Source organism: Haliotis rufescens, unplaced genomic scaffold, assembly GCF_023055435.1.
Source record: "Haliotis rufescens isolate VD_foot unplaced genomic scaffold, xgHalRufe1.0.p SCAF_31, whole genome shotgun sequence".
NCBI lineage: Eukaryota > Metazoa > Mollusca > Gastropoda > Lepetellida > Haliotidae > Haliotis > Haliotis rufescens.
This window is the reverse complement of record NW_025964013.1, coordinates 1838818-1864863: the sequence shown is the minus strand read 5'-3', so window position 1 is coordinate 1864863 and position 26046 is coordinate 1838818. Positions and strand designations below refer to the sequence as shown.

At 43.4% G+C, this 26046-nt stretch overlaps 1 protein-coding gene across 2 annotated transcripts; it reads left to right on the top strand.

Moving 5' to 3' along the window:
• The first annotated feature begins 2723 nt into the window (after positions 1–2723).
• On the top strand, positions 2724–26045 carry LOC124136777 (EGF-like domain-containing protein 2). 2 transcript variants are annotated; one of them, XM_046502804.2, is made up of 11 exons: positions 2724–2846; positions 3209–3287; positions 4034–4162; positions 8996–9127; positions 12015–12241; positions 14798–14964; positions 15168–15301; positions 17595–17676; positions 18257–18434; positions 22395–22530; positions 23835–26045. In XM_046502804.2, the coding sequence occupies exons 2-11, from the start codon at positions 3215–3217 to the stop codon at positions 24071–24073; spliced, it is 1497 nt and encodes a 498-aa protein (XP_046358760.1). In that variant the 5' UTR covers positions 2724–2846; positions 3209–3214; the 3' UTR covers positions 24074–26045. The 2 variants fall into 2 exon arrangements, with proteins under 2 accessions (XP_046358760.1, XP_046358761.1); XM_046502805.2 differs by having other exon boundaries at positions 2724–2889.
• Position 26046: the final 1 nt, after the last annotated feature.

The window sequence follows — 26046 nt, the reverse complement described above, 5'->3', positions numbered from 1 at the left end:
TCACCCAATTTGGATCGTATGATGGTCACAGATGTCCATCTATCACACAATTTGGATCGTATGATGGTCACAGATGTCCATCTATCTAACAGGTTAGATCGTATGGTGGTCACAAGTGTCCGTCTCTCACACAATCTGTATCGTATGGTGGTCACAAGTGTCCGTCTCTCACACAATCTGTATCGTGTGGTGGTCACAAGTGTCCGTCTCTCACACAATATGTATCGTATGGTGGTCACAAGTGTCCGTCTCTCACACAATCTGTATCGTATGGTGGTCACAAGTGTCCGTCTCTCACACAATCTGTATCGTATGGTGGTCACAAGTGTCCATCTATCTCACAATCTGTATCGTATGGTGGTCACAAGTGTCCGTCTCTCACACAATCTGTATCGCATGATGGTCACAAGTGTCCTTTTATCACACAATCCGGACCGAATGATGGTCACGGATGTCCGTCTATCACACAATCTGGATCGTATGCTGGTCACAGATGTCTGTCTATCACACAATCGACCGTATGATGGTCACAGATGTCCGTCTATCACACAATCTGGACCGTATGATGGTCACAGATGTCCTTCTATCACACAATCGACCGTATGATGGTCACAGATGTCCTTTTATCACACATTCTGGCCCGTATGATGGTCACAGATGTCCGTCTATCACACAATCTGGATCATATGATGGTCACAGATGTCCATCTAATCTAACAGGTTAGATCGTATGGTGGTCACAAGTGTCCGTCTATCACACAATTTGGATCGTATTGTGGTCACAAGTGTCCTTTTATCACACATTCTGGACCGTATGATGGTCACAGATGTCCGTCTATCACACAATCTGGATCATATGATGGTCACAGATGTCCATCTAATCTAACAGGTTAGATCGTATGGTGGTCACAAGTGTCCGTCTATCACACAATTTGGATCGTATTGTGGTCACAAGTGTCCTTTTATCACACATTCTGGACCGTATGATGGTCACGGATGTCCGTCTATCACACAATCTGGATCGTATGATGGTCACAGATTTCCGTCCTTCATACAATTTGGATCGTATGATGGTCACAGATGTCCGTCTATCACACAATCTGGATCGTATGATGGTCACAGATTTCCGTCCTTCATACAATTTGGATCGTATGATGGTCACAGATGTCCGTCTATCACAAAACCTGGATCGTATGGTGGTCACAAGTGTCCTTCTATCACACAATCTGGATCGTATGGTGGTCACAAGTGTCCTTCTATCACACAATCTGGACCGTATGATGGTCACAAGTGTCCGTCTATCACACAAGCTGGACCGTATGATGGTCACAGATGTCCGTCTATCACACAACCTGGACCGTATGATGGTCACAGATGTCCATCTATCACACAATCTGGGTCGTATGCTGGTCACAAGTGTCCTTCTATCACACAATCTGGATCGTATGATGGTCACAAGTGTCCTTTTATCACACAATCTGGACCGTATGATGGTCACAGATGTCCGTCTATCACACAACCTGGACCGTATGCTGGTCACAGATGTCCATCTATCACACAATCTGGGTCGTATGCTGGTCACAAGTGTCCTTCTATCACACAATCTGGACCGTATGATGGTCACAAGTGTCCTTTTATCACACAATCTGGACCGTATGATGGTCACAGATGTCCATCTATCACACAATCTGCGTCGTATGCTGGTCGAAAGTGTCCTTCTATCACACAATCTGGACCGTATGATGGTCACAAGTGTCCTTTTATCACACAATCTGGACCGTATGATGGTCACAGATGTCCGTCTATCACACAAGCTGGACCGTATGATGATCACAAATGTCTGTCTATCACAAAATCTGGATCGTATGATGGTCACAATTGTCCATCTATCACACAATCTGGATCGTATGATGGTCACAGATGTCCATCTATCTAACAGGTTAGATCGTATGATGGTCACATATGTCCATCTTTCTAACAGGTTAGATCGTATGATGGTCACATATGTCCATCTATCTAACAGGTTAGATCGTATGATGGTCACAGATGTCTGTCTATCACAAAATCTGGATCGTATGATGGTCACAGATGTCCATCTATCACACAATCGACCGTATGCTGGTCACAGATGTCTGTCTATCACACAAGCTGGACCGTATGATAGTCACAAGTGTCCGTCTATCACACAATCTGGACCGTATGATGGTCACAAGTGTCCGTCTATCACACAATCTGGGTCGTATGATGGTCACAGATGTCCATCTATCACACAACCTGGGTTGTATGCTTGTCACAAGCGTCTATCCGTCTCACAAACTGGATCGCATGGTGGTCACCAGTCTTCATCTCTTTCTGAATTGTATAATTGTATAATGCTCACAAGTGTACATCTCTTGCAATCAGGACTTTCAATGTTTAAATATGGTTTGTTCGATGATTTAAAGAAATTATTATATGGTGAAATAGGTGACTAATGGTATTAACTTCTGCAATGACAAGATGAAAGATGCTGTAAGTGTAGTATGTGTAGACAATAAGTTTCAACAAATATTTCTCTCATTATGGTGTATATGCGGCACACATCTCCACACATTACATATATTCGGGTGTTCAACAAACACTTATAACATAAACTATAAATAGAAACAATTGAGAACGGCCAATGAAATCAGAGACGGTGTCACGTGATGTCCATATATCATTCAGTAGGTCCGTAAAGAAGCTATAGTTCGCGTCGTTTCGTAAAGCAGGTTTCAGTCTAGAAATCAACTTTCCCTTGCAGTGGAGTTGACGAGTATTCTGGATTGGGTCCGTACAAGAGACTGTTCATAGATAACACACCAGTCGGTATGTGAAAATTTGTGTTTGTCAATTGGCATCAACATAAAAGGTATGTGTCATCAGCATTTTTTGTAATGTATTTCTAAGAATACATCTGTATTGGATCTTAGGATGGTTTCTTTTTCATAATGATATGGCATACCCCTGAGCTATTGAGGGAGAGTAACTACATCATAAACTACTGGCATATAGACCTTATTGAGAGTAATTCTGATGATGATTTTTTATAAAGAATAACCTTAAGACACATATAATTCAAATGGGTATGAATGATGTTGATAGACTTATTATTATCATGATTGTTTATTGATTATTACATAAACAAGCATGACATAGATGTTAAATAATATGAAAGTTTTCACTTACAGTCTCTGATGGAAATTCACGGCAGAATGTCCCCACCACGAAGCGTTCTCAGTGTAGTGTTGTTTGTTGGATTTGTGTGCTGTAAGTGTCTGTTAATTATCAAAGAAAATATAAACATTATGTATTTACTATATAAGTATACCGAGAATATACCAACATTCCTTTGCTATTGTCATGTGAGGTCATTGATCGGGGATGTTATGACGTCAGCACGGTGTACAGCCCGAAGAGGCACGTGTGTGTGTGTGTGTGTGTGTGTGTGTGTGTGTGTGTGTGTGTGTGTGTGTGTGTGTGTGTGTGTGTGTGTGTGTGTGTGTGTGTGTGTGTGTGTGTGTGTGTGTGTGTGTGTGTACGTGTGTGTGTGTGTGTCTGTGCGTGCGTGCGTGCGTACGTCCGTGCGTGCTTGGGTACGTGCGTGCGTGTGTGTGTGTGTGCGTGCGTGCGTGCGTGCTTGCGTGCGTGCGTGCGTGCGTGCGCGTGTGAGTGTTTGTGTAAAATTGATATAAATATAAAATATATACACACACACAAAAGAAAATGAGAAATAAACAAATATATGATTACGAATGTAAGTAATTAGATATAGAGTATAATATTTGATGTATCATTTTCATGTCTTTACTTGCTCTCCATATTTATGCCTTAGTTCCTGTTAAATTTATCATTCTATGTATTTTATTCATCTGTACTTTATCTTAGTTAATTTGAGTAATGGGATACATTGAGGGGTTGTGTCGCTGTGTAATTATCTTTCCAGTGTTTACTGCATTAATGTCCTGTATTTCTCCGTTTGCTATGATAACATACTTTCTATTCTGTGGTTTCAGTTATTAATGCGTCATTCGATTGTCGACGCCGAGGACAGAGATGCGAGAACGGGGGTACATGTTCAAAAAACGCGGCAAACTGCACGTGCGCGCCTGGATTCGACGGATACGACTGTTCGATTAATAGTAGTAAGTATTATTAATATCTGTAGGCGATTAACTAAAACTATATTGTTTATGGTGATTTATTTAACATCATCATCATCATCGTCGTCATCATCATCAACAACAATATCATCATTTTAATCGGTGAAACAGAAAAACGAGCCATACATGTAGCCACTGACACAAGCAACTTTTGGGGACTAATTAGATTTATGGCCCCAGGTGTTGGTTTTATCCCTTGACATTTTACCTGGTCTATGATCAACTGTTGACTGTTTTACCTGGTCTATGATCAACTGTTGACTGTTTTACCTGGTCTATGATCAACTGTTGACTGTTTTACCTGGTCTATGATCAACTGTTGACTGTTTTACCTGGTCTATGATCAACTGTTGACTGTTTTACCTGGTCTATGATCAACTGTTGACTGTTTTACCTGGTCTATGATCAACTGTTGACTGTTTTACCTGGTCTATGATCAACTGTTGACTGTTTTACCTGGTCTATGATCAACTGTTGACTGTTTTACGCTATTCGTGTTTTAACTTTATTCATCATACCGAATACGAAGACATTTTTCTGAATGTATGAGTCACTCCGCATGTAACATTACAGTTACAACGTATGACAATTACTAACACCGTGTGTGTTCATGAACACATTACAAATCATCAACGAAATAGGAAAACTACATACAATATTGACTCCTAATTTTCTCCCTTTCTGAGCGTGTTTCTACACGTTTTAGCAACAGGCCAAGCGTCTGGGTTAGGTATAATACAAGGTACTATTGTGGGTATGGGAATTATTTTTAAAAGTCAAGACAAATAGTTTTCTGAACTGTTCCCGATTTCAACTCAAAGGCACAATGAACTAAAGCTTGGAGTCGTGTCACAATATTCACTCCTGTTTACATTATAATTAGTTGGCGGAGTATTATATCATCTATTTCCGATGTGAATTCGAGCATCACTGCATCCAAACCTGGCCAGTGTACACTGTATCATGCCTTCAATGTAAGATTTACATTAGAAAACTCCTTAAAACACCTGTGGCGTTAGAGTTGTGTATCGCCTATGTCTGTCAATCTCAATAGGGGGACTGCGAAAGTTTCGATTTGTCACTGACTGACTGACTGAGTATGGTTTTACGCCGCTTTTAGCAATATTCCAGCAATATCACGGCGGGGGACACCAGAAATGGGCTTCACACATTGTACCCATGTCGGGAAGCGAACCCGGGTCTTCGGCGTGACGAGCGAACGCTTTAACCACTAGGCTACCCGACCGCCCCGATTTGTCACTGAAGTGTAATGACTATCTGTTACTGTCTAGGATATACAACGTGTAAATACCCAGCCAGAGACCCACCAAGCCTAAACCATCACACAGTATTTACACACACGTATAACTTAATATCAATATCTCACGAAACGCAACGTTTTCTAAAGCTCTTATTTTCAAGTTTACATGACCTGTCTAAGCTTTCTGACTCATGAATATTTCACATTTTTGCTTCTGAGAGTCTCATCAATGATTCATTAAGACAAATATTGTGAATCTTTAATCCGTGGAGAGTCGATGTTGTTGCTGTTGTTGCTGCTGTTGCTGTTTAGAGGATGTATCCTATTTGGCCCTGCATTCAATGTACACGTTAACAGTGCAACATTATCTCTGTGTCAGTTTGAACGTAGAAAACAGTGAATACATCAAGCAAAAAGCAAAATTATGGTACATGTATTGTGTTTCGAAAATCGTCAGAAGAAAATAGAGTTGCTATATCACACAATAATGTACACAAGACTTCTTTATTCGCGTATAATACACACTCGTGTGTTATATGCACCCTTAATTATAGGCAATTAAATTCTGGGAATTATATCTGTCGTACATAAACATTTCAGGCTGTCACCATTAACCACGAAATTTATCTTTCAACTCTGTTTTTTTCACCAAAATAACATTCTAATAAGAGCCCCCTATTTCTAATTTTGAGAGCGCCCTGTGCGCATATTACGTCGAATACGGTAATTACGATTTGGACTTTGTCTTGTAGTCAAAGCAATCACAGCCAAAGTAATTTTTAGAATTCGCTACCACTACACAAGATCCGAGATCATTCCATTGCAGGCCACGTCACAACGACCTTTCGCGAACATTTACCACGAAGAAAGCAGCTTTTTCGAGCTATACGGCACTAGTTTCAAAATGACGACTTCCATTCCAGACTACGTTTTGAAAAATAATATGTTCTCGATTCAAAATGTGAAATTCTGAACAAAAGAACATTCTGGAATGTCTAAAGGAGGCCGAGATTATAAGACAGCATTTCCCACGGGTAATGGGAAGTCTCTTTCGTGTCAAATGTTTATCGGGGCGGTCGGATAGCCTTGTGGTTAAAGCGTTCGCTCGTCACGCCAAAGACCCGGGCTCGATTCCCGACATGGGTACAATGTGTGAAGCCCATTTCTGGTGTCCCCCGCCGTGATATTGCTGGAATATTGCTAAAAGCGGTATAATACTCACTCACTCAAATGTTTATCCAATTGAAGCCGTACAGTCCGTAGCTGTTGTTGAAATGACCCGTGTTAACCTTCCAGGTTGCATGATATGTAAAAAAAGTGTCACTTTTGAGATTTCGCTCTGATCGGTCGTTCTGACGTGACCTTCAAAGGAATGTCCTCAGGCCTTTGTGTCGCTGTAGTCAGAACCAAGAGCTGATTTTAATGAGTCTGGTCATCAGGCAGTCTTCAGGTGATAATAAGGAATGTGACGTAGTATTTATAACACTGCTGATCAATGGTCTTTATTTTATAGCAACATATGCAACGCAATTAACTCTATCACTCATCTGAAAAACATTCATGTTTGACAAACAAACATACGCACTATTTCATTAACTTGAGTGTTTACATACATATCTAACGTTAGTGACAGTCGGGTGTTTGTGAGGCAGCGTGTTGCCAGAGGGATACCAAGTATGTTTCGTGTAAGTGACACCCGGTGTTTTGAAACAGTTAAATGTGGTGGATACCGGTGTTCAGAGGGTATTTAAGGCGCGAAACCAGTTGAGTGCACAACACATACAATCCTGCATTAAATCATATCAAATTCAAGATAATATTGATGTTCGTGTGAACCTATATCCCTATTGACACCTATTGACACCTAGAAAAGGAGTATGAATGTATTAGCTATACATTTCCTGCAGTCGTGCATGTTGAAAGCCACTAATACATGAAAGCAAGGCGTGGCCATCGAGATTACTGGCTTATGAATTGTGCCTGAAGTTTATCACCAACCTTGTTGGAGCTACTCCGATAAGGCCACTTGTATGCTCATTTTCTGACACTGACACGAAGGGGGCTGGGGTCGTGAGATTAGGCATAAAGCTGGAAACAGAACGTAGCCTTCATTAGCTGACGTTGTCGCCGCCCAGCATCTCACCCAACAATAACTATTGTGTGGGTCAATCAACACAATCTTAACAATACTCCAATAGCAATAAATGGCAGTAAAATATCAGTTGTGTGGAACAACCCAGCTTAAGTTGCTGGTGTCACGCACTGTAATCTTAAAAGCAACCGTGTCACACGTTGTGCTAGGAGATGAGAGTAACCGTAATCTTAAGGCAACCGTGTTACACGTTGTGCTAGGAGATGGGAGTAACTGTAATCTTAAGGCAACCATGTTACATGTTGTGCTAGGAGATGAGAGTAACTGTAATCTTAAAGGCAACCATGTCACATGTTGTGCTAGGAGATGAGAGTAACTGTAATCTTAAAGGCAGCCATGTTACATGTTGTGCTAGGAGATGAGAGTAACTGTAATCTTAAAGGCAACCATGTTACATGTTGTCCTAGGAGTTGAGAGTAACCGTAATCTTCAAGGCAGCCGTGTTACATTTTGTGTTAGGAGATGAGAGTAACCGTAATCTTCAAGGCAACCATGTTACATGTTGTGCTAGGAGATGAGAGTAACTGTAATCTTAAAAGCAACCGTGTCACACGTTGTGCTAGGAGATGAGAGTAACCGTAATCTTAAGGCAACCGTGTTACACGTTGTGCTAGGAGATGAGAGTAACTGTAGTCTTAAAGGCAACCATGTTACATGTTGTGCTAGGAGATGAGAGTAACTGTAATCTTCAAGGCAGCCATGTTACATGTTGTGCTAGGAGATGAGAGTAACTGTAATATTCAAGGCAAACATGTTACAGTTTGTGCAAGGAGATGAGAGTAATTGTAATCCTAAAGGCAACCATGTTACATGGTGTGTTAGGAGATGAGAGTAACTGTAATCTTCAAGGCAATCATGTTACATGTTATGCTGGGAGATGAGAGTAACTGTAATCTTCAAGGCAACCATGTTACATGTTGTGCTGGGAGATGAGAGTAACTGTAATCTTCAAGGCAACCATGTTACATGTTGTGCTAGGAGATGTGTGTAACTGTAATCTTAAAGGCAACCATGTTACATGTTTTGCTAGGAGATGTGTGTAACTGTAATCTTAAAGACAACCATGTTACATATTGTGTTAGGAGATGTGTGTAACTGTAATCTTAAAGACAACCATGTTACATGTTGTGTTAGGAGATGAGAGTAACTGTAATCTTAAAGGCAACCATGTTACATGTTGTGCTAGGAGATGTGTGTAACTGTAATCTTAAAGACAACCATGTTACATGTTGTGTTAGGAGATGAGAGTAACTGTAATCTTAAAGGCAACCATGTTACATGTTTTGCTGGGAGATGAGAGTAACTGCAATCTTCAAGGCAACCATGTTACATGTTGTGCTAGGAGATGGGTGAGAGTGTAATCCTAACGGCAGCCATGTTCAATGTTATATATGTTTTACAGGCCAAATAGATGGGGACAGCTGTAACACGACCAGCTGTGAGAATGGAGGCACGTGTATATCGACCGGCGTGAACGATACCTCGTGTGTGTGTGCACCTGAATACTATGGCGAGAGCTGCTCATTGAAGAGATGTGAGTATCCAGACAGTGTCTGCTTCACAGATACAGCTCAACGTCTCATTAATACCTACATGACGCAATATTCAAGCAATATGAGGGCGGTCTGTAAACAATCGAGTGTGAACCAGACAGTCCAGTGACTGACATCATGAGCATCAATCGACATATACGCAACTGAGACACGATGACATGCAAGCACACAACTCTCTGTCAGCTCTCTAGCAACTCCCTACTAACTCATTAGCAACGAATTAACACTAACTAACTCCCTGACAAACCACTTACTCCTTACTAACTCCCTAGCTGATCTCTGTTAATCTATAGCAACACCATTCATGTAGCAACTCCCTGGTAATCCATAGCAACACCATTCATGTAGCAACTCCCTGGTAATCCATAGCAACACCATACATGTAGCAACTCCCTGGTAATCCATAGCAACACCATACATGTAGCAACTCCCTGTTAATCTATAGCAACACCATTCATGTAGCAACTCCCTGGTAATCCATAGCAACACCATACATGTAGCAACTCCCTGTTAATCTATAGCGACACCATACATGTAGCAACTCCCTGGTAATCCATAGCAACACCATACATGTAGCAACTCCCTGGTAATCCATAGCAACACCATACATGTAGCAACTCCCTGGTAATCCATAGCAACACCATACATGTAGCAACTCCCTGGTAATCCATAGCAACACCATACATGTAGCAACTCCCTGGTAATCCATAGCAACACCATACATGTAGCAACTCCCTGGTAAACCATAGCAACACCATTCATGTAGCAACTCCCTGGTAATCCATAGCAACACCATACATGTAGCAACTCCCTGGTAATCCATAGCAACACCATACATGTAGCAACTCCCTGGTAAACCATAGCAACACCATTCATGTAGCAACTCCCTGGTAATCCATAGCAACACCATACATGTAGCAACTCCCTGGTAATCCATAGCAACACCATACATGTAGCAACTCCCTGGTAATCCATAGCAACACCATACATGTAGCAACTCCCTGGTAAACCATAGCAACACCATTCATGTAGCAACTCCCTGGTAATCCATAGCAACACCATACATGTAGCAACTCCCTGGTAATCCATAGCAACACCATTCATGTAGCAACTCCTTGGTAATCCATAGCAACACCATACATGTAGCAACTCCCTGGTAATCCATAGCAACACCATACATGTAGCAACTCCCTGGTAATCCATAGCAACACCATACATGTAGCAACTCCCTGGTAAACCATAGCAACACCATTCATGTAGCAACTCCCTGGTAATCCATAGCAACACCATACATGTAGCAACTCCCTGGTAATCCATAGCAACACCATACATGTAGCAACTCACTTGTAAACCATAGCAACACCATACATGTAGCAACTCCCTGGTAATCCATAGCAACACCATACATGTAGCAACTCCCTGGTAATCCATAGCAACACCATACATGTAGCAACTCCCTGGTAATCCATAGCAACACCATACATGTAGCAACTCACTGGCAATCCATAGCAACACCATACATGTAGCAACTCCCTGGTAATCCATAGCAACACCATTCATGTAGCAACTCCTTGGTAATCCATAGCAACACCATACATGTAGCAACTCCCTGGTAATCCATAGCAACACCATACATGAAGCAACTCCTTGGTAATCCATAGCAACATCATTCATGTAGCAACTCCCTGTTAATCCATAGCAACACCATACATGTAGCAACTCACTTGTAAACCATAGCAACACCATACATGTAGCAACTCCCTGGTAATCCATAGCAACACCATACATGTAGCAACTCCCTGGTAATCCATAGCAACACCATACATGTAGCAACTCCCTGGTAATCCATAGCAACACCATACATGTAGCAACTCACTTGTAAACCATAGCAACACCATACATGTAGCAACTCCCTGGTAATCCATAGCAACACCATACATGTAGCAACTCCCTGGTAATCCATAGCAACACCATACATGTAGCAACTCCCTGGTAATCCATAGCAACACCATACATGTAGCAACTCCCTGGTAATCCATAGCAACACCACACATGTAGCAACTCACTGGCAATCCATAGCAACACCATACATGTAGCAACTCCCTGGTAATCCATAGCAACACCATTCATGTAGCAACTCCTTGGTAATCCATAGCAACACCATACATGTAGCAACTCCCTGGTAATCCATAGCAACACCACGGTAACTCTAAATGTGGTGTAATGGCATTATGTCGTGTACTGTTCCTAGTAATAAAAGAGTATAGCTATAGTATTTAATGTTAAAGGTACTATTGCCGAAATGTCACCACTCCACAACCTTCACCTGCTCTATCCGGGCCAGGTCGGGATTCTGGGTAACATATACAATAAACTACGGTTATAACAAACTCAAAGGGACCACGAATTTTAGCTCGTTATAACCGTAGTTCGTTATAAGCATATACATCATATGTACAGTAAATGGTCGGGACACAAAAATAAGTTCGTTATATCTGTCAGTTCGTTATAAGCGTGTTCGTGTTCGTGTTCGTTATAAACGTAGTTTACTGTAGGTCGCAAGAATAAGTTCGTTATATCCGTCAGTTCGTTATAAGCGTTTTCGTGTTCGTGTTCGTTATAAACGTAGTTTACTGTAGGTCGCAAGCAAGCTGTGTTGGTCTTAAGAGGCGGCGGAGTGAATTGGTCAGGCTGTGGCGTGCATGTCATCGTATCTCAGTTGCGTCTTCGTAGATCAAGGCACATGATGTCAATCGCTAGATTGTCTGGTCCCCACCCGATAATTTACAGAGCGCCGGCATATCGCTGGAATATTGCTGAGTGCGGCGTTAAAAATTACATGTATATCGAACATTTTTCTCCTTCCAGATCAAGTGGACTGCAAGTCAGGGAGTCTGCTGGTCGGTGTCCACCCTTTTGGCAACTTCAGCGGCTACATCTACGAGGAGAATAACCGAGACACGTGTCAGTTCGAACCTGTTTCCACATCAGGAAACGGAAATAAAGGATGGGAGGGCTATGCTAGGGACGTTAACAATAACGACGATAAGTGCGGCAACATCTCTGCCGTGTTTGATCAACCACCGCCAGCAAACGTACGTACTGCATGGAGACTCCCCACTTAGTTATTTAGCGGACAGTGGAAAGAGACAGGACACTTCTGTGTAATTGTTTTGTTATTAATGTAAAAGCTGCTTGTCGTCCCAAGTGAACACACATACAGCGTGTGATGATATAATGTACCCACGGCCCACCTGATGAGGCATGGCTCTGTGGGTGAGTGGGTGTTATCGATGTCGTGGTTAGGCTTTTAGGCGTTGATGGTTGTGTGTTATCGATGACGTGGTTAGGCTCTGTGACGTGGATAGTTGTGTGTTATCGATGGCGTGGTTAGGCTCTGTCACGTGGATGGTTGTGTGTTATCGATGTCGTGGTTAGGCTTTGTGACGTGGATGGTTGTGTGTTATCGATAGCGTGATTAGGCGCTATGACGTGGATGGTTGTGTTATCGATGACGTGGTTAGGCTCTGTGACGTGGATGGTTGTGTGTTATCGATAGCGTGATTAGGCGCTATGACGTGGATGGTTGTGTTATCGATGACGTGGTTAGGCTCTGTGACGTGGATGGTTGTGTGTTATCGATGACGTGGTTAGGCACTGTGACGTGGATAGTTGTGTGTTATCGATGACGTGGTTAGGCTCTGTGACGTGGATGGTTGTGTGTTATCGATAGCGTGATTAGGCGCTATGACGTGGATGGTAGTGTTATCGATGACGTGGTTAGGCTCTGTGACGTGGATGGTTGTGTGTTATCGATAGCGTGATAAGGCGCTATGACGTGGATGGTTGTGTTATCGATGTCGTGGTTAGACTCTGTGAAGTGGATAGTTGTGTGTTATCGATGGCGTTGTTAGACTCTGTGACGTGGATGGTTGTGTGTTATCGATGACGTGGTTAGGCTCTGTGACGTGGATGGTTGTGTGTTATCGATGGCGTGGTTTGGCGCTAGTCGTGGATGGTTGTGTTATCGATAGCGTGATTAGTCGCTATGACGTGGATGGTTGTGTGTTATCGATAGCGTGATTAGGCGCTATGACGGGGATGGTTGTGTGTTATCGATGACGTGTTTAGGCTCTGTGACGTGGATGGTTTTGTGTTATCGATGGCGTTGTTAGACTCTGTGACGTGGATAGTTGTGTGTTATCGATGACGTGGTTAGGCTCAGTGACGTGGATGGTTGTGTGTTATCGAAGGCGTTGTTAGACTCTGTGACGTGAATGGTTGTGTGTTATCGATGACGTGGTTAGGCTCTGTCACGTGGATGGTTGTGTGTTATCGATAGCGTGATTAGGCGCTATGACGTGGATGGTTGTGTTATCGATGACGTGGTTAGGCTCTGTGACGTGGATGGTTGTGTGTTATCGATAGCGTGATTAGGCGCTATGACGTGGATGGTTGTGTTATTGATGACGTGGTTAGGCTCTGTGACGTGGATGGTTGTGTGTTATCGATAGCGTGACTAGGCGCTATGACGTGGATGGTTGTGTTATCGATGACGTGTTTAGGCTCTGTGACGTGGATGGTTGTATGTTATCGATAGCGTGATTAGGCGCTATGACGTGGATGGTTGTGTTATCGATGACGTGGTTAGGCTCTGTGACGTGGATGGTTGTGTGTTATCGATGACGTGATTAGGCGCTATGACGTGGATGGTTGTGTTATCGATGTCGTGGTTAGGCTCTGTGACGTGGATGGTTGTGTGTTATCGATGGCGTTGTTAGACTCTGTGACGCGGATGGTTGTGTGTTATCGATGACGTGGTTAGGCTCTGTGACGTGGATGGTTGTGTGTTATCGATGACGTGGTTAGGCTCTGTGACGTGGATGGTTGTGTGTTATCGATGGCGTGGTTTGGCGCTAGTCGTGGATGGTTGTGTTATCGATAGCGTGATTAGTCGCTATGACGTGGATGGTTGTGTGTTATCGATAGCGTGATTAGGCGCTATGACGGGGATGGTTGTGTGTTATCGATGACGTGTTTAGGCTCTGTGACGTGGATGGTTGTGTGTTATCGATGACGTTGTTAGACTCTGTGACGTGGATAGTTGTGTGTTATCGATGACGTTGTTAGGCTCTGTGACGTGGATAGTTGTGTGTTATCGATAGCGTGATTAGTCGCTATGACGGGGACGGTTGTTTGTTATTGATGGCGTGATTAGGCGCTATGACGTTTATGGTTGTGTGTTATCGATAGCGTGATTAGTCTCTATGACGTTGATTGTTTTGTGTTATCGATGGCGTGATTAGGCGCTATGACGGGGATGGTTGTGTGTTATCGATAGCGTGATGAGGCGCTATGACGTGGATGGTTGTGTGTTATCGATAGCGTGATTACGCGCTACGACGTGGATGGTTTTGTGTTATCGATTGCGTGGATGAGTGTGTATTATCGATGTAAGGTCTATTTTCCTGATTTGTTTGGCCCAGAATCGATTCCTCACAGTTTGCCCTGATATGACTGGACTATTGCGTAGTGTAATACCAAGGTGAGGTGAAATGGGGTTTAACGTAGGGTCAAAGACTATTGCACTTATATAGCCTTATAAGGCATTGACAGATTGTGTGTTTGTCATCCGTGTTGTCTTGCTACAGAGTACCGACATCTCCAACTCCACCACGACGTCCTACACTCGTATCATCTACATCGTCTACGAGAAGACGTTCATGACGTCCCTGGACGAGGTGCTCAACTTCACGTGTATCTTCAACACCAAGAGTGTCGTCATCGGCAAGAAAGCCGACAGCGTTTCACTGGATGTGTAAGTTGAAACACGCCAACCAAGCCAAGGCTCGCTAAAGGCAATGTTTATTCCTAATACAGGACATTTACCATCCCCAAACACACTCGCGTGATAACCTTTATGTTTTTGGTGTTATTTTATTGCACTTAATGTATTTCTTAATCTTTCCAACATGTTGTACAAACGGAATATGTTTCGGATAGTTATTTGATCAATTCTAGGAAGGATATGAACCAGGTCACGAGGGAGGCACAGCTGTCTCCGGTCAAATTTGAAATCACGGGCGACAATGACGATGCCAAGAACGTCAGGCTTGGTGAGAAGCTGACACTGACATTCACCATAGATTCTACAAGTAAGTGACATCCATTTATCATCCAAAACTGGCTCCCACGGGATATATTGCTTGGGTGAGATCAAGCGTTATCTAAATTGCATCACAATGCTTTGCAGACCAATGTGACGTCACAATCAAATGACATCGATAATGGCTCTGCTACTGAAGCTGTTTACAGTACCTTTAACATTAATTGCAACAAAACCGAAAGAGTTGGAAGAATGATGTTGGGTGACACCCTAGTGTCTTTTCAAAGCAAATATACTGAATCAAATTAAAACCTTAACATTTTTAAAAGAAATCCCATATTTGATATACAACGGACAAATGTATCAGAGAAGGTAATTTTTAATCATTAATGTCCAAAGAAGGGTTTTAATTAACGGTGGTAACCATAATTTGTTTCAAGCACCTACGGTATTCGGTAATAACATCAACAGTTTAAATCATAAGTCCCAAGCACGAGAATCTGATGGCACACAAGTTCAATAGCGTGTATGGCCACCATGTGCGTTGACAACTGCCACACAACGCCTCCGCATAGACCTTGTGATGCTTGTGAACACATGATTGGGAAGACGACGTCATTGTTGCTGCAAAATGGTGCCAAGATCTTGTTAATTCTGTGATTGGTTCTGGAGAGTGCGCAGACTTCTGCCAAGAGCATCCCAGACGTGTTCGATGGGATTGAGGTCGGGAGACCTTGACGGCCAGTCCATGACGTTGACTCCCGCATTCTGAAGGAAATTCCTTGTCAAAATAGCTGTGTGGGGTCTGGCATTGTCGTGTTAGAAGATCTAACCGGGTCCATGTGCTGCCATAAAAGGCAGAAGTCTGGTGCCAGTACCTGGTCGCGGTAAGCAGCAGCGTTGAGGTTGCCACGGATGACAAGAAGCCTGGAACGTGCATTGCCACAGAAAGAACCCCACACCATGAAACTTCCGCCTCGAAATCTGTCAACTTCCTGTACACAAAACTGGGCGTAACGTTCATGACGGCGCCTCCACACCCTCGCCCTACCATCAGCAAATTGAAGATTAAATCGGGATTCATCACTGAAGACGACTTGATTCCAATTCCTCTGAGTCCATCGTAAGTGTCGCTGTGCCCACAATTGACGTTGACGTCTGTGTAATTGAGTCAGAATCGGCCCGCAGTATGGCCGTCGTGCTTGAAGGTGAGCAGTTCTCAGACGGTTTCGAACAGTCTGCGCAATCAGTCTACCCCTAAACAGTTCATTTCTGGTTGATGTAGCCGTCAAGAATCGGTTACGGAGGTGACGTAAGACAATCTGACGATCCTCTGCATGTGACGTCACACGTGGTCGACCTGGCCGAGGGCGATCAGCGGTGGTACCCGTTTGCTGTAGACGCGTCTGTAAATCATAAACAGTCCGTCGACTACAACCCATCGTCCTTGCGACTTCAGCTACGGACGTTCCCGTCTGCAACATGCCGATGACACGTTCACGTTGCACATTTGAAAGGCGTTGCATGACAAATGGCCGTAAAGACTTTTCTTTTCTCCTTTTTTTCTTTTTTTGTTAATGACTGCTAACAAGTATGGCTGAAAACACGTGCGGTATTATGGCCACGTGACAAGTCGCACGTGAAAAAACACTTTTGCCACTATAGTGCTGTGCACATGATTTTGATCGATTCACCTGCACAAAAACGGGTGTTATCTGAAGACAATATGTGGCCATTACTGTTTAAATACAAAATAAGGGCCCACAATGATAACTGGTCAAAAGTTAAAATTTTAGGATTGTGAAGTTTTTAATTTGGTTCAGTACATTCAATTGCATTAGATCTTATTCAATGTCACAGGAACTTTTGTTGTTCAGTATATCATAATAGCGGAGTACCCTTTTTTATCATAAAGTTCTGATATGGACTAGTTCACTTAGTGGAAGGGGTGCACCTGTCTATTTATAGTGCTTAAAACTTGTGATGACCAAGGACATCATGTTTGCGTGACAGATCTGGAGTGAGTGACTGAGTGGGTGGGTGGATGGTTGAATGAGTGGGGAGGGAGGGAGGGAGTAAACGAGGGAGTGAGTGAGTGCATGTTGATGACAAATCAGCACTCATAATAATGGCGAGCATGGATCCCCACCCACGGCCGTAGGAGCCAGGTAAGCCATGGGGTTCAAAACTTCCCAGTAAACTGCGACGCCTGTGACGACTGTATCTCCCGTGTTCCAATGTTGTAAGTATTATTGTGTTGATGTCCCTACATGACATGCTTCTTCCTACGCCTGTAGTCCTCCTGTCATTGCAAACATTCTCACCTCATAATTATGCTGTAGGCTTTGATGGCGCCCGGCTGGAATCGTGTGTCTTCAATGACACAATGGAGAACGGTGACAATCTCACAGTGGTGGAGGAGAGGTAAGTCGAGACACACAGCCATCACATGGGTACCAGGTACCATAGAGTGAGGGATGATGGCTGACGTGCTGGTCAGTGAGTGATGTACAGGGTAGTTGAGACAACCAGAGGCGGGAGAGAAGAGTCCTACATAAATATCAATGTGAAAGTAACGCTTCTGCAAGTATTCCATTATATTTGATATATATGTGTGTTGTAGTGTCGGAATGTCTGTATTTTCTCAGCAAGAGTTTCATTAACTCAGTAAAGGAGACATACACGAATGTAACACACGCTTGATGGCGAAACTGTTGTGTAGAAAGTGTTTTATACTGAAACCTCTGTCTAGAAGCTGACAAGGTCACTATGACGTCAACAATGACTCCTTGTGACGCCACTACATTGTACATGACGTCAATTACTCGCTGTGACGCCGCTATAGTGTGCATCACATCGCTGTGACGTCATTAGAGCGCGTTATAACATTACAACGTTACACATAGGATTCGTATCGCTTTTTAGTAACTAGTGTTTAACAATATTGATAATATAAAATACTTTTGTTTACGAATACATGCCGACATCTATTTCCTCGTTCCAGCTGTGTGCAGGAGGATGCTGTGCCGATTCTGAGCGACCAAATAATGATGAAAGATGATAACGTGACCATCACCATCACCATGGTAATACGTGTCTTCAAGTTTGTGTCGTCGGACAAGCTGGGCATTGACTGTAAAGTGAAGGCGTGCCCACCCGGATATGGAGACGGATGCAACCCTGTTAGTGCCAGCTTCATCATTTTTATTTACACCATTTTGATAAAATGTGAATGAGTTGGGTTGGTCTGGAATCAGTGGAGTGAGTGAGTTGGTATTGAATCAGTGGAGTGAGTGAGTTGGTCTTGAATCACGGGAGTGAGTGAGTTGGTATTGAATCAGTGGAGTGAGTGAGTTGGTCTTGAATCTAACGAGTGAGCGAGTTGGTATTGAATCAGTGGAGTGAGTGAGTTGGTCTTGAATCTAAGGAGTGAGTGAGTTGGTCTTGAATCAGTGGAGTGAGTGAGTTGGTCTTGAATCAGTGGAGTGAGTGAGTTGGTCTTGAATCAGTGGAGTGAGTGAGTTGGTCTTGAATCTAATGAGTGAGTGAGTTGGTCTTGAATCAGTGGATTGAGTGAGTTGGTCTTGAATCAGTGGAGTGAGTGAGTTGGTCTTGAATCAGTGGAGTGAGTGAGTTGGTCTTGAATCAGTGGAGTGAGTGAGTTGGTCTTGAATCAGTGGAGTGAGTGAGTTGGTCTTGAATCAGTGGAGTGAGTGAGTTGGTCTTGAATCTAACGAGTGAGCGAGTTGGTATTGAATCAGTGGAGTGAGCGAGTTGGTATTGAATCAGTGGAGTGAGTGAGTTGGTCTTGAATCAGTGGAGTGAGTGAGTTGGTATTGAATCAGTGGAGTGAGTGAGTTGGTCTGGAATCACGGGAGTGAGTGAGTTGGTATTGAATCAGTGGAGTGAGCGAGTTGGTATTGAATCAGTGGAGTGAGTGAGTTGGTCTTGAATCTAAGGAGTGAGTGAGTTGGTATTGAATCAGTGGAGTGAGTGAGTTGGTCTGGAATCACGGGAGTGAGTGAGTTGGTATTGAATCAGTGGAGTGAGTGAGTTGGTCTTGAATCAGTGGAGTGAGTGAGTTGGTCTTGAATCAGTGGAGTGAGTGAGTTGGTCTTGAATCTAATGAGTGAGTGAGTTGGTCTTGAATCAGTGGAGTGAGTGAGTTGGTCTTGAATCAGTGGAGTGAGTGAGTTGGTCTTGAATCAGTGGAGTGAGTGAGTTGGTCTTGAATCAGTGGAGTGAGTGAGTTGGTCTTGAATCAGTGGAGTGAGTGAGTTGGTCTTGAATCAGTGGAGTGAGTGAGTTGGTCTTGAATCAGTGGAGTGAGTGAGTTGGTCTTGAATCAGTGGAGTGAGTGAGTTGGTCTTGAATCAGTGGAGTGAGTGAGTTGGTCTTAAATCAGTGGAGTGAGTGAGTTGGTCTTGAATCAGTGGAGTGAGTGAGTTGGTCTTGAATCAGTGGATTGAGTGAGTTGGTCTTGAATCTAAGGAGTGGGCGAGTTGGAAGTGAATCAGTGGAGTGAGTGAGTTGGTCTTGAATCAGTGGAGTGCGTGAGTTGGTCTTGAATCTAAGGAGTGAGCGAGTTGGAAGTGAATCAGTGGAGTGAGTGAGTTGGTCTTGAATTAGTGGAGTGAGTGAGTTGGTCTTGACTCAAAGGTGGGAGTGAGTTAGTTTTGAATCAAAGGTTGGAGTGAGTTAGTTTTGAATCAGTGGAGTGAGTGAGTGGGTCTTGAAACAGTGTAGTAAGTGAGTTGGTATTGAATCAGTGGAGTGAGTGAGTTAGTCTTGAATCAGTGGAGTGAGTGAGTTGGTATTGAATCAGTGGAGTGAGTGAGTTGGTCTTGAATCAGTGGAGTGAGTGAGTTGGTCTTGAATCAAAGGTGGGAGTGAGTTAGTCTTGAATCAGTGGAGAGAGTGAGTTGGTCTTGAATTAGTGGAATAAGTGAGTTAGTCTTGAATCAGTGGAGTGAGTGAGTTGGTCTTGAATCAGTGGAGTGAGTGAGTTGTCTTGAATCAGTGGAGTGAGTGAGTTGGTCTTGAATCAAGGGTGGGAGTGAGTTAGTCTTCAATCAAGAGAGGGAGTGAGTTTGTCGTCAATCAAGAGAGGGAGTGAGTTAGTTTGGTGTTGAATCAAGGGAGTGATTGAGCTGGGTCTATCTACGAGGCTGGGGGTTGTGGGTATGAATGTGATGCGGGTAAAGCAGGAGGAGTGACACGAGACCACTGGGCCACCCGTGCCCTACTTTGCAATGCAGAGGGGCCAATGAACCAGTTTCTTGTTGCACATTATCCATTCACTATCGTTGTACACTAGACATTCACCATCGTTGTACACCAACCGTTCACTATGGTTGTACACTAGACATTCACCATCGTTGTACACCAACCGCTCACTATCGTTGTACACTAGACAGTCACAATCGCTGTACACTAGACAGTCACAATCGCTGTACACCAACCGTTCACTATCGTTATACACTAGACAGTCACAATCGCTGTACACCAACCGTTCACTATCGTTGTACACTGACATTCACCATCGTTGTACATCAACCGTTCACTATCGTTGTACATTAGACATTCACCATCGTTGTACACCAACAGTCCACTATCGTTGTTCACTAGACATTCACCATCGTTGTACAACAACCGTTCACTATCGTTGTACACCAGACATTCACCATCGTTGTACACCAACCGTTCACTATCGTTGTACACTAGACATTCACCATCGTTGTACACCAACCGTTCACTATCGTTGTACACTAGACATTCACCATCGTTGTACACCAACCGTTCACTATCGTTGTACACTAGACATTCACCATCGTTGTACACCAACAGTCCACTATCGTTGTACACTAGACATTCACCATCGTTGTACACCAACAGTCCACTATCGTTGTACACTAGACATTCACCATCGTTGTACACCAACAGTCCACTATCGTTGTACACTAGACATTCACCATCGTTATACACCAACAGTCCACTATCGTTGTACACTAGACATTCACCATCGTTATACATCAACAGTCCACTATCGTTGTACACTAGACATTCACCATCGTTGTACACTAACAGCCCACTATCGTTGTACACTAGACATTCACCATCGTTGTACACCAACCGTTCACTATGATTTTACACTAGACATTCACCATCGTTGTACATCAACCGTTAACTATCGTTGTACACTAGACATTCACCATCGTTGTACATCATCCGTTCACTATAATTGTACACTAGACATTCACCATCGTTGTACATCAACCGTTATATATCGTTGTACACTAGACATTCACTATCGTTGTACATCAACCGTTCACTATAATTGTACACTAGACATTCACCATCGTTGTACATCAACCGTTAACTATCATTGTACACTAGACATTCACCATCGTTGTACATCAACAGTCCACTATCGTTGTACACTAGACATTCACCATCGTTGTACACCAACCGTTCACTATCGTTGTACCCTAGACATTCACCATCGTTGTACACCAACCGTTCACTATCGTTGTACACTAGACATTCACCATTGTTGTACACCAACGGTTACCGTTCACTATCGTTGTACACTAGACATTCACCATCGTTGTACACCAACAATTCACTATCGTTGTCAACTAGACATTCACCATCGTTGTACACCAACAATTCACTATCGTTGTACACTAGACATTCACCATCTTTGTACCCCAACAATTCACTATCGTTGTACACCAGACATTCACTATCGTTGTTCACCAGACATTCACCATCGTTGTACACCAACCGTTCACCATCATTGTTCACTAGACATTCACCATCGTTGTACACCAACCGTTCACTATCGTTGTACACTAGACATTCACTATCGTTGTACACCAACAATTCACTATCGTTGTACACTAGACATTCAACATCGTTGTACACCAACCGTTCACTATTATTGTACACTAAACATTTACCATCATTGTACATCAACCGTTCATTGTCGTTGTACATCAGACATTCACCATTGTTGTACATCAACCGTTTACCATCGTTGTACACTAGACATTCACCATCGTTGTACACTAGACATTTACCATCATTGTACATCAACCGTTTCATCAAAGATTTATGAAATGACACTGATGTTATTGCAGCGAGACTGCAAGAACGCCCTGACCAACCAGAAGGGGTATGGGCGGAAGCGGCGAGACGCGCCGGGATTCCAGACTCGCGAAGTTGGCGGTATCATCAACGTCGGAGGCCCCTTCGTCCTTGACGACACCGAGGAAGGTAAGTGCTTCCCCGTCTTATGCTTGGCGGCTCTCAATGCTATCAACATTTTGAACACATACAGCGGACGTATGCACAGTGTGAGCAGTGGTGTGTACGTGTATAAATACCCCAATGAACGCAATACCACCCTGAAGTCAATCCTTATGCGTCAACAATAATAGCTTCACGGGCTACATATAACTAATCGGGCTTATCATTAACACACACACACTACAGATAACCGCATGAAATCAGTGACATCATTCAGGCAATAATAAAGCACAAGCCCCTCCAATTGTTATCAGCCAATTAGGAAACAGTAATACGTCAGTTGGCGTGGCCAGTTCTTTCGTTTTATGCACAAACAGATTGCTTGGTTACCTTTACCAAGATCGTACTTGGGCGTCCGATACCTTAATGTTACTTGGGGGTCCGATACCTTGATAGTACTTGGGCGCCCTTTACCGTGACAGTACTTGGTCGCCCTTTACCGTGATAGTCCTTGAGCGCCCGTTATCATGATAGTACTTGGGGGCCCTTTACCATGATCGTACTTGAGCGCCCGTTATCATGATAGTACTTGGGCGCCCGTTACCGTGATAGTACTTGAGCGCCCGTTACCGTGATAGTACTTGGGAGCCCGTTACCGTGATAGTACTTGAGCGCCTGTTACCGTGAAAGTACTTGGGCGCCCGTTACCGTGATAGTACTTGGGCGCCCGTTACCGTGATAATACTTGGGCGCCCGTTACCGAGATAGTACTTGGGCGCCCGTTACCATGATAGTACTTGGGCGCCCGTTACCGTGATATTACTTGGGCGCCCGTTACCGTGATAGTACTTGAGCGCCCGTTACCGTGATATTACTTGGGCGCCCGTTACCGTGATAATACTTGGGCGCCCGTTACCGTGATATTACTTGGGCGTCCGTTACCGTGATAATACTTGGGCGCCCGTTACCGAGATAGTACTTCGGCGCCCGTTATCATAGTAGAACTGTCCTTCACCAGTAAAACACTTGGGTGCTCTTCACAGTGATTGTGATTGCTTGCCCTTTAACAGTAAAAGCTGGGGCGCCCTTTTCAATGTAACCACTCCAGCGCCAAATACCATTCCGTGAGCAGCACTTGGGCGCCCTTCACAACGGCACATCCTTTGCTCTCCCTCGGGCCCGGGTCGATTTAACCATCATGCACTCCAACTGCTCGTAATAAGTATTCAAGGATCCATTAGTCGTGGGTTCGAATCCCAGGTCGGTTTCGATTATGACCCTTGTTCTTTGGATTTCGTAAACCTTCCGCATACACTGACCTTGTGTTCCAGAGAATCCAGGCGATGTGACCAAGACGGAGAAGCAGCAAACTTGCAGCACCAGCAAAGAGGTGATAGCAATCATGGCAGCCCTTGGCACCGTCACCATAATTCTACTGATCTTCACCATCACCTTGGTGTCACGTGCGGTCATCACGAGACAGGCGTCTCCCAAGAGCAAGACGAGGGACGAGGGCAGTGACACGTTCTCTAATCTAGGACAGCCTAGAGCATTTAGTCGCAAATACTGATTAGAAATACCGAGTAATCACATTGAGAAGAATATGTTTGATTGCAGAATATGTTAATGTTTATGATGGCTACCCGTTCTGTCAGCTCGCCGCTCGCACGTACATGAGACTCACGAGTTAGTGCTGAAATATTCCCATGTTGAGAACCGCGGGGTCACCCTCGATTGTCCAGTGTATTATATCTCCATTCTGTTCTAATACATCCCTTGACACAGACGTCACCGTAGTTGCCTTTACAACAAGTCAGTGACATGACGCTAAATATAGTCCTCCAGTTAAATTTCATAAGTAAAATTAAAATAAACTCTGTTCAAAGTTAGTGATGAAAGGGAAGCAGTTGGTGACGTCACTTCCGAAACGAAGCTATTGGTCCAGGTTTTGTATCATAACTCAATAGAGATGCAAAGAACGGATGATCGAGGTTGGCGCAGAGAGCAGAAAGCTGTCAAGGTACACCTGGTCTGTTACAGACATGTACTGAGAGCAGAAAGCTGTCAAGGTACACCTGGTCTGTTACAGACATGTACTGAGAGCAGAAAGCTGTCAAGGTACACCTGGTCTGTTACAGACATGTACTGAGAGCGGGTTGACGCAGAGAGCAGAAAGCTGTCAAGGTACACCTGGTCTGTTACAGACATGTACTGAGAGCGGGTTGACGCAGAGAGCAGAAAGCTGTCAAGGTACACCTGGTCTGTTACAGACATGTACTGAGAGCGGGTTGACGCAATATACGGCTTCTCGGTGTAATTATGAAGGATACTCGAATTATTGTTTCAATTAGATATTACTGATGGATAACATTTACAAATTATTTATATCTACAAGTAGTTGCTTACCATAATATAAGTAGTAACTTTCATTCTGGGCTTAAAGTGTCATGTGACCAATACACAATATATCTATGCCTGATTTCGATCACATCATGATAGAAAATCAGAGAAAAGAATGATGTCGTATCTAAACAACACTCGACTCTATATGAGACTGAATGAGTGAGTTATGGTTTATAGTCACAACGACAATATTTCAGCCATACCGTGACTAGACTGTATATGTGACACACGTACCTACAGAAGGAACAAACAGCAACGCAGATCTATCTTAACCAGCCCATGATCTCTGTATAGTGTATCGGGGCGGTGGGGTAGCCTAGTGGTTAAAGCGTTTGCTCGTCACGCCGAAGGCCCGGGTTCGATTCCCGACATGGGTACAATGTGTGAAGCCCAGTTGTGGTGTCACTGGAATATTGCTAAAAGCGGCGTAAAACTATACTCACTCTTTGTATTGTGTATCCGTCGGTCATTATGACACTTTCGCTTTATTTGTTTAACATCCTCCTTGATGAACTTTGATACGTCTGTAACAAAGGCGAGTATTTTATGGCTGTTGTAGTTGTAGCTATTTGCCTCAAAACTACATGTATCGTATTCAGTTAAGTGTGTACATCAAGTAGTTTCAAATTATGTTGCTATCTCTTCAAAGTGATAAGTTATACAACATCCGTTACTGGCGTCAATTGTCTGCGCCCTATAACAATGTAGCAGAGCTGTCGAACATGGCGTCTGTAACTGCCTGTACCGTATGTACTGATGTAGTACAAGCTACTTTCCATTTTTTGTGTTGCAATCGATTTAGGATTCTGTGATTTTTTTCATATTTTGCAAATTTATATATTTGTTTGTAGTTTTCTTTTTGTATGTATGAAATATTCTTTTTTAGCATCGTGATATGAAGTTTTAAAGCTTCCTTGTGCATGTTTCATCTGTCCCTTGTTGATTCTGCCTGCATGGTCCGTCCACATACATTTGATCTGATGTCCCGCTTGTTCTCCACCCTCGCTCCGTGGTACCTAATGTCACGTGTCTGTCCTGTGCTTATAGAGAGATATGTGTTGCATACACACAAAACGAGGCAAAGCCGATGTTAAATGCTTGTCTGAGATGTTTCCTGTAATAAAGACCATTTCGGTGCAT

Excerpts from the sequence above, each read along its gene's own strand:
- LOC124136777 (XM_046502804.2), top strand. The coding sequence starts at position 3,215 with ATGGAAATTCACGGCAGAATGTCCCCACCACGAAGCGTTCTCAGTGTA. Across the intron at positions 14,965-15,167 it reads GACAGCGTTTCACTGGATGT|GAAGGATATGAACCAGGTCA; the intron begins GTAAGTTGAAAC and ends GATCAATTCTAG. Across the intron at positions 18,435-22,394 it reads ATGGAGACGGATGCAACCCT|CGAGACTGCAAGAACGCCCT; the intron begins GTTAGTGCCAGC and ends ATGTTATTGCAG.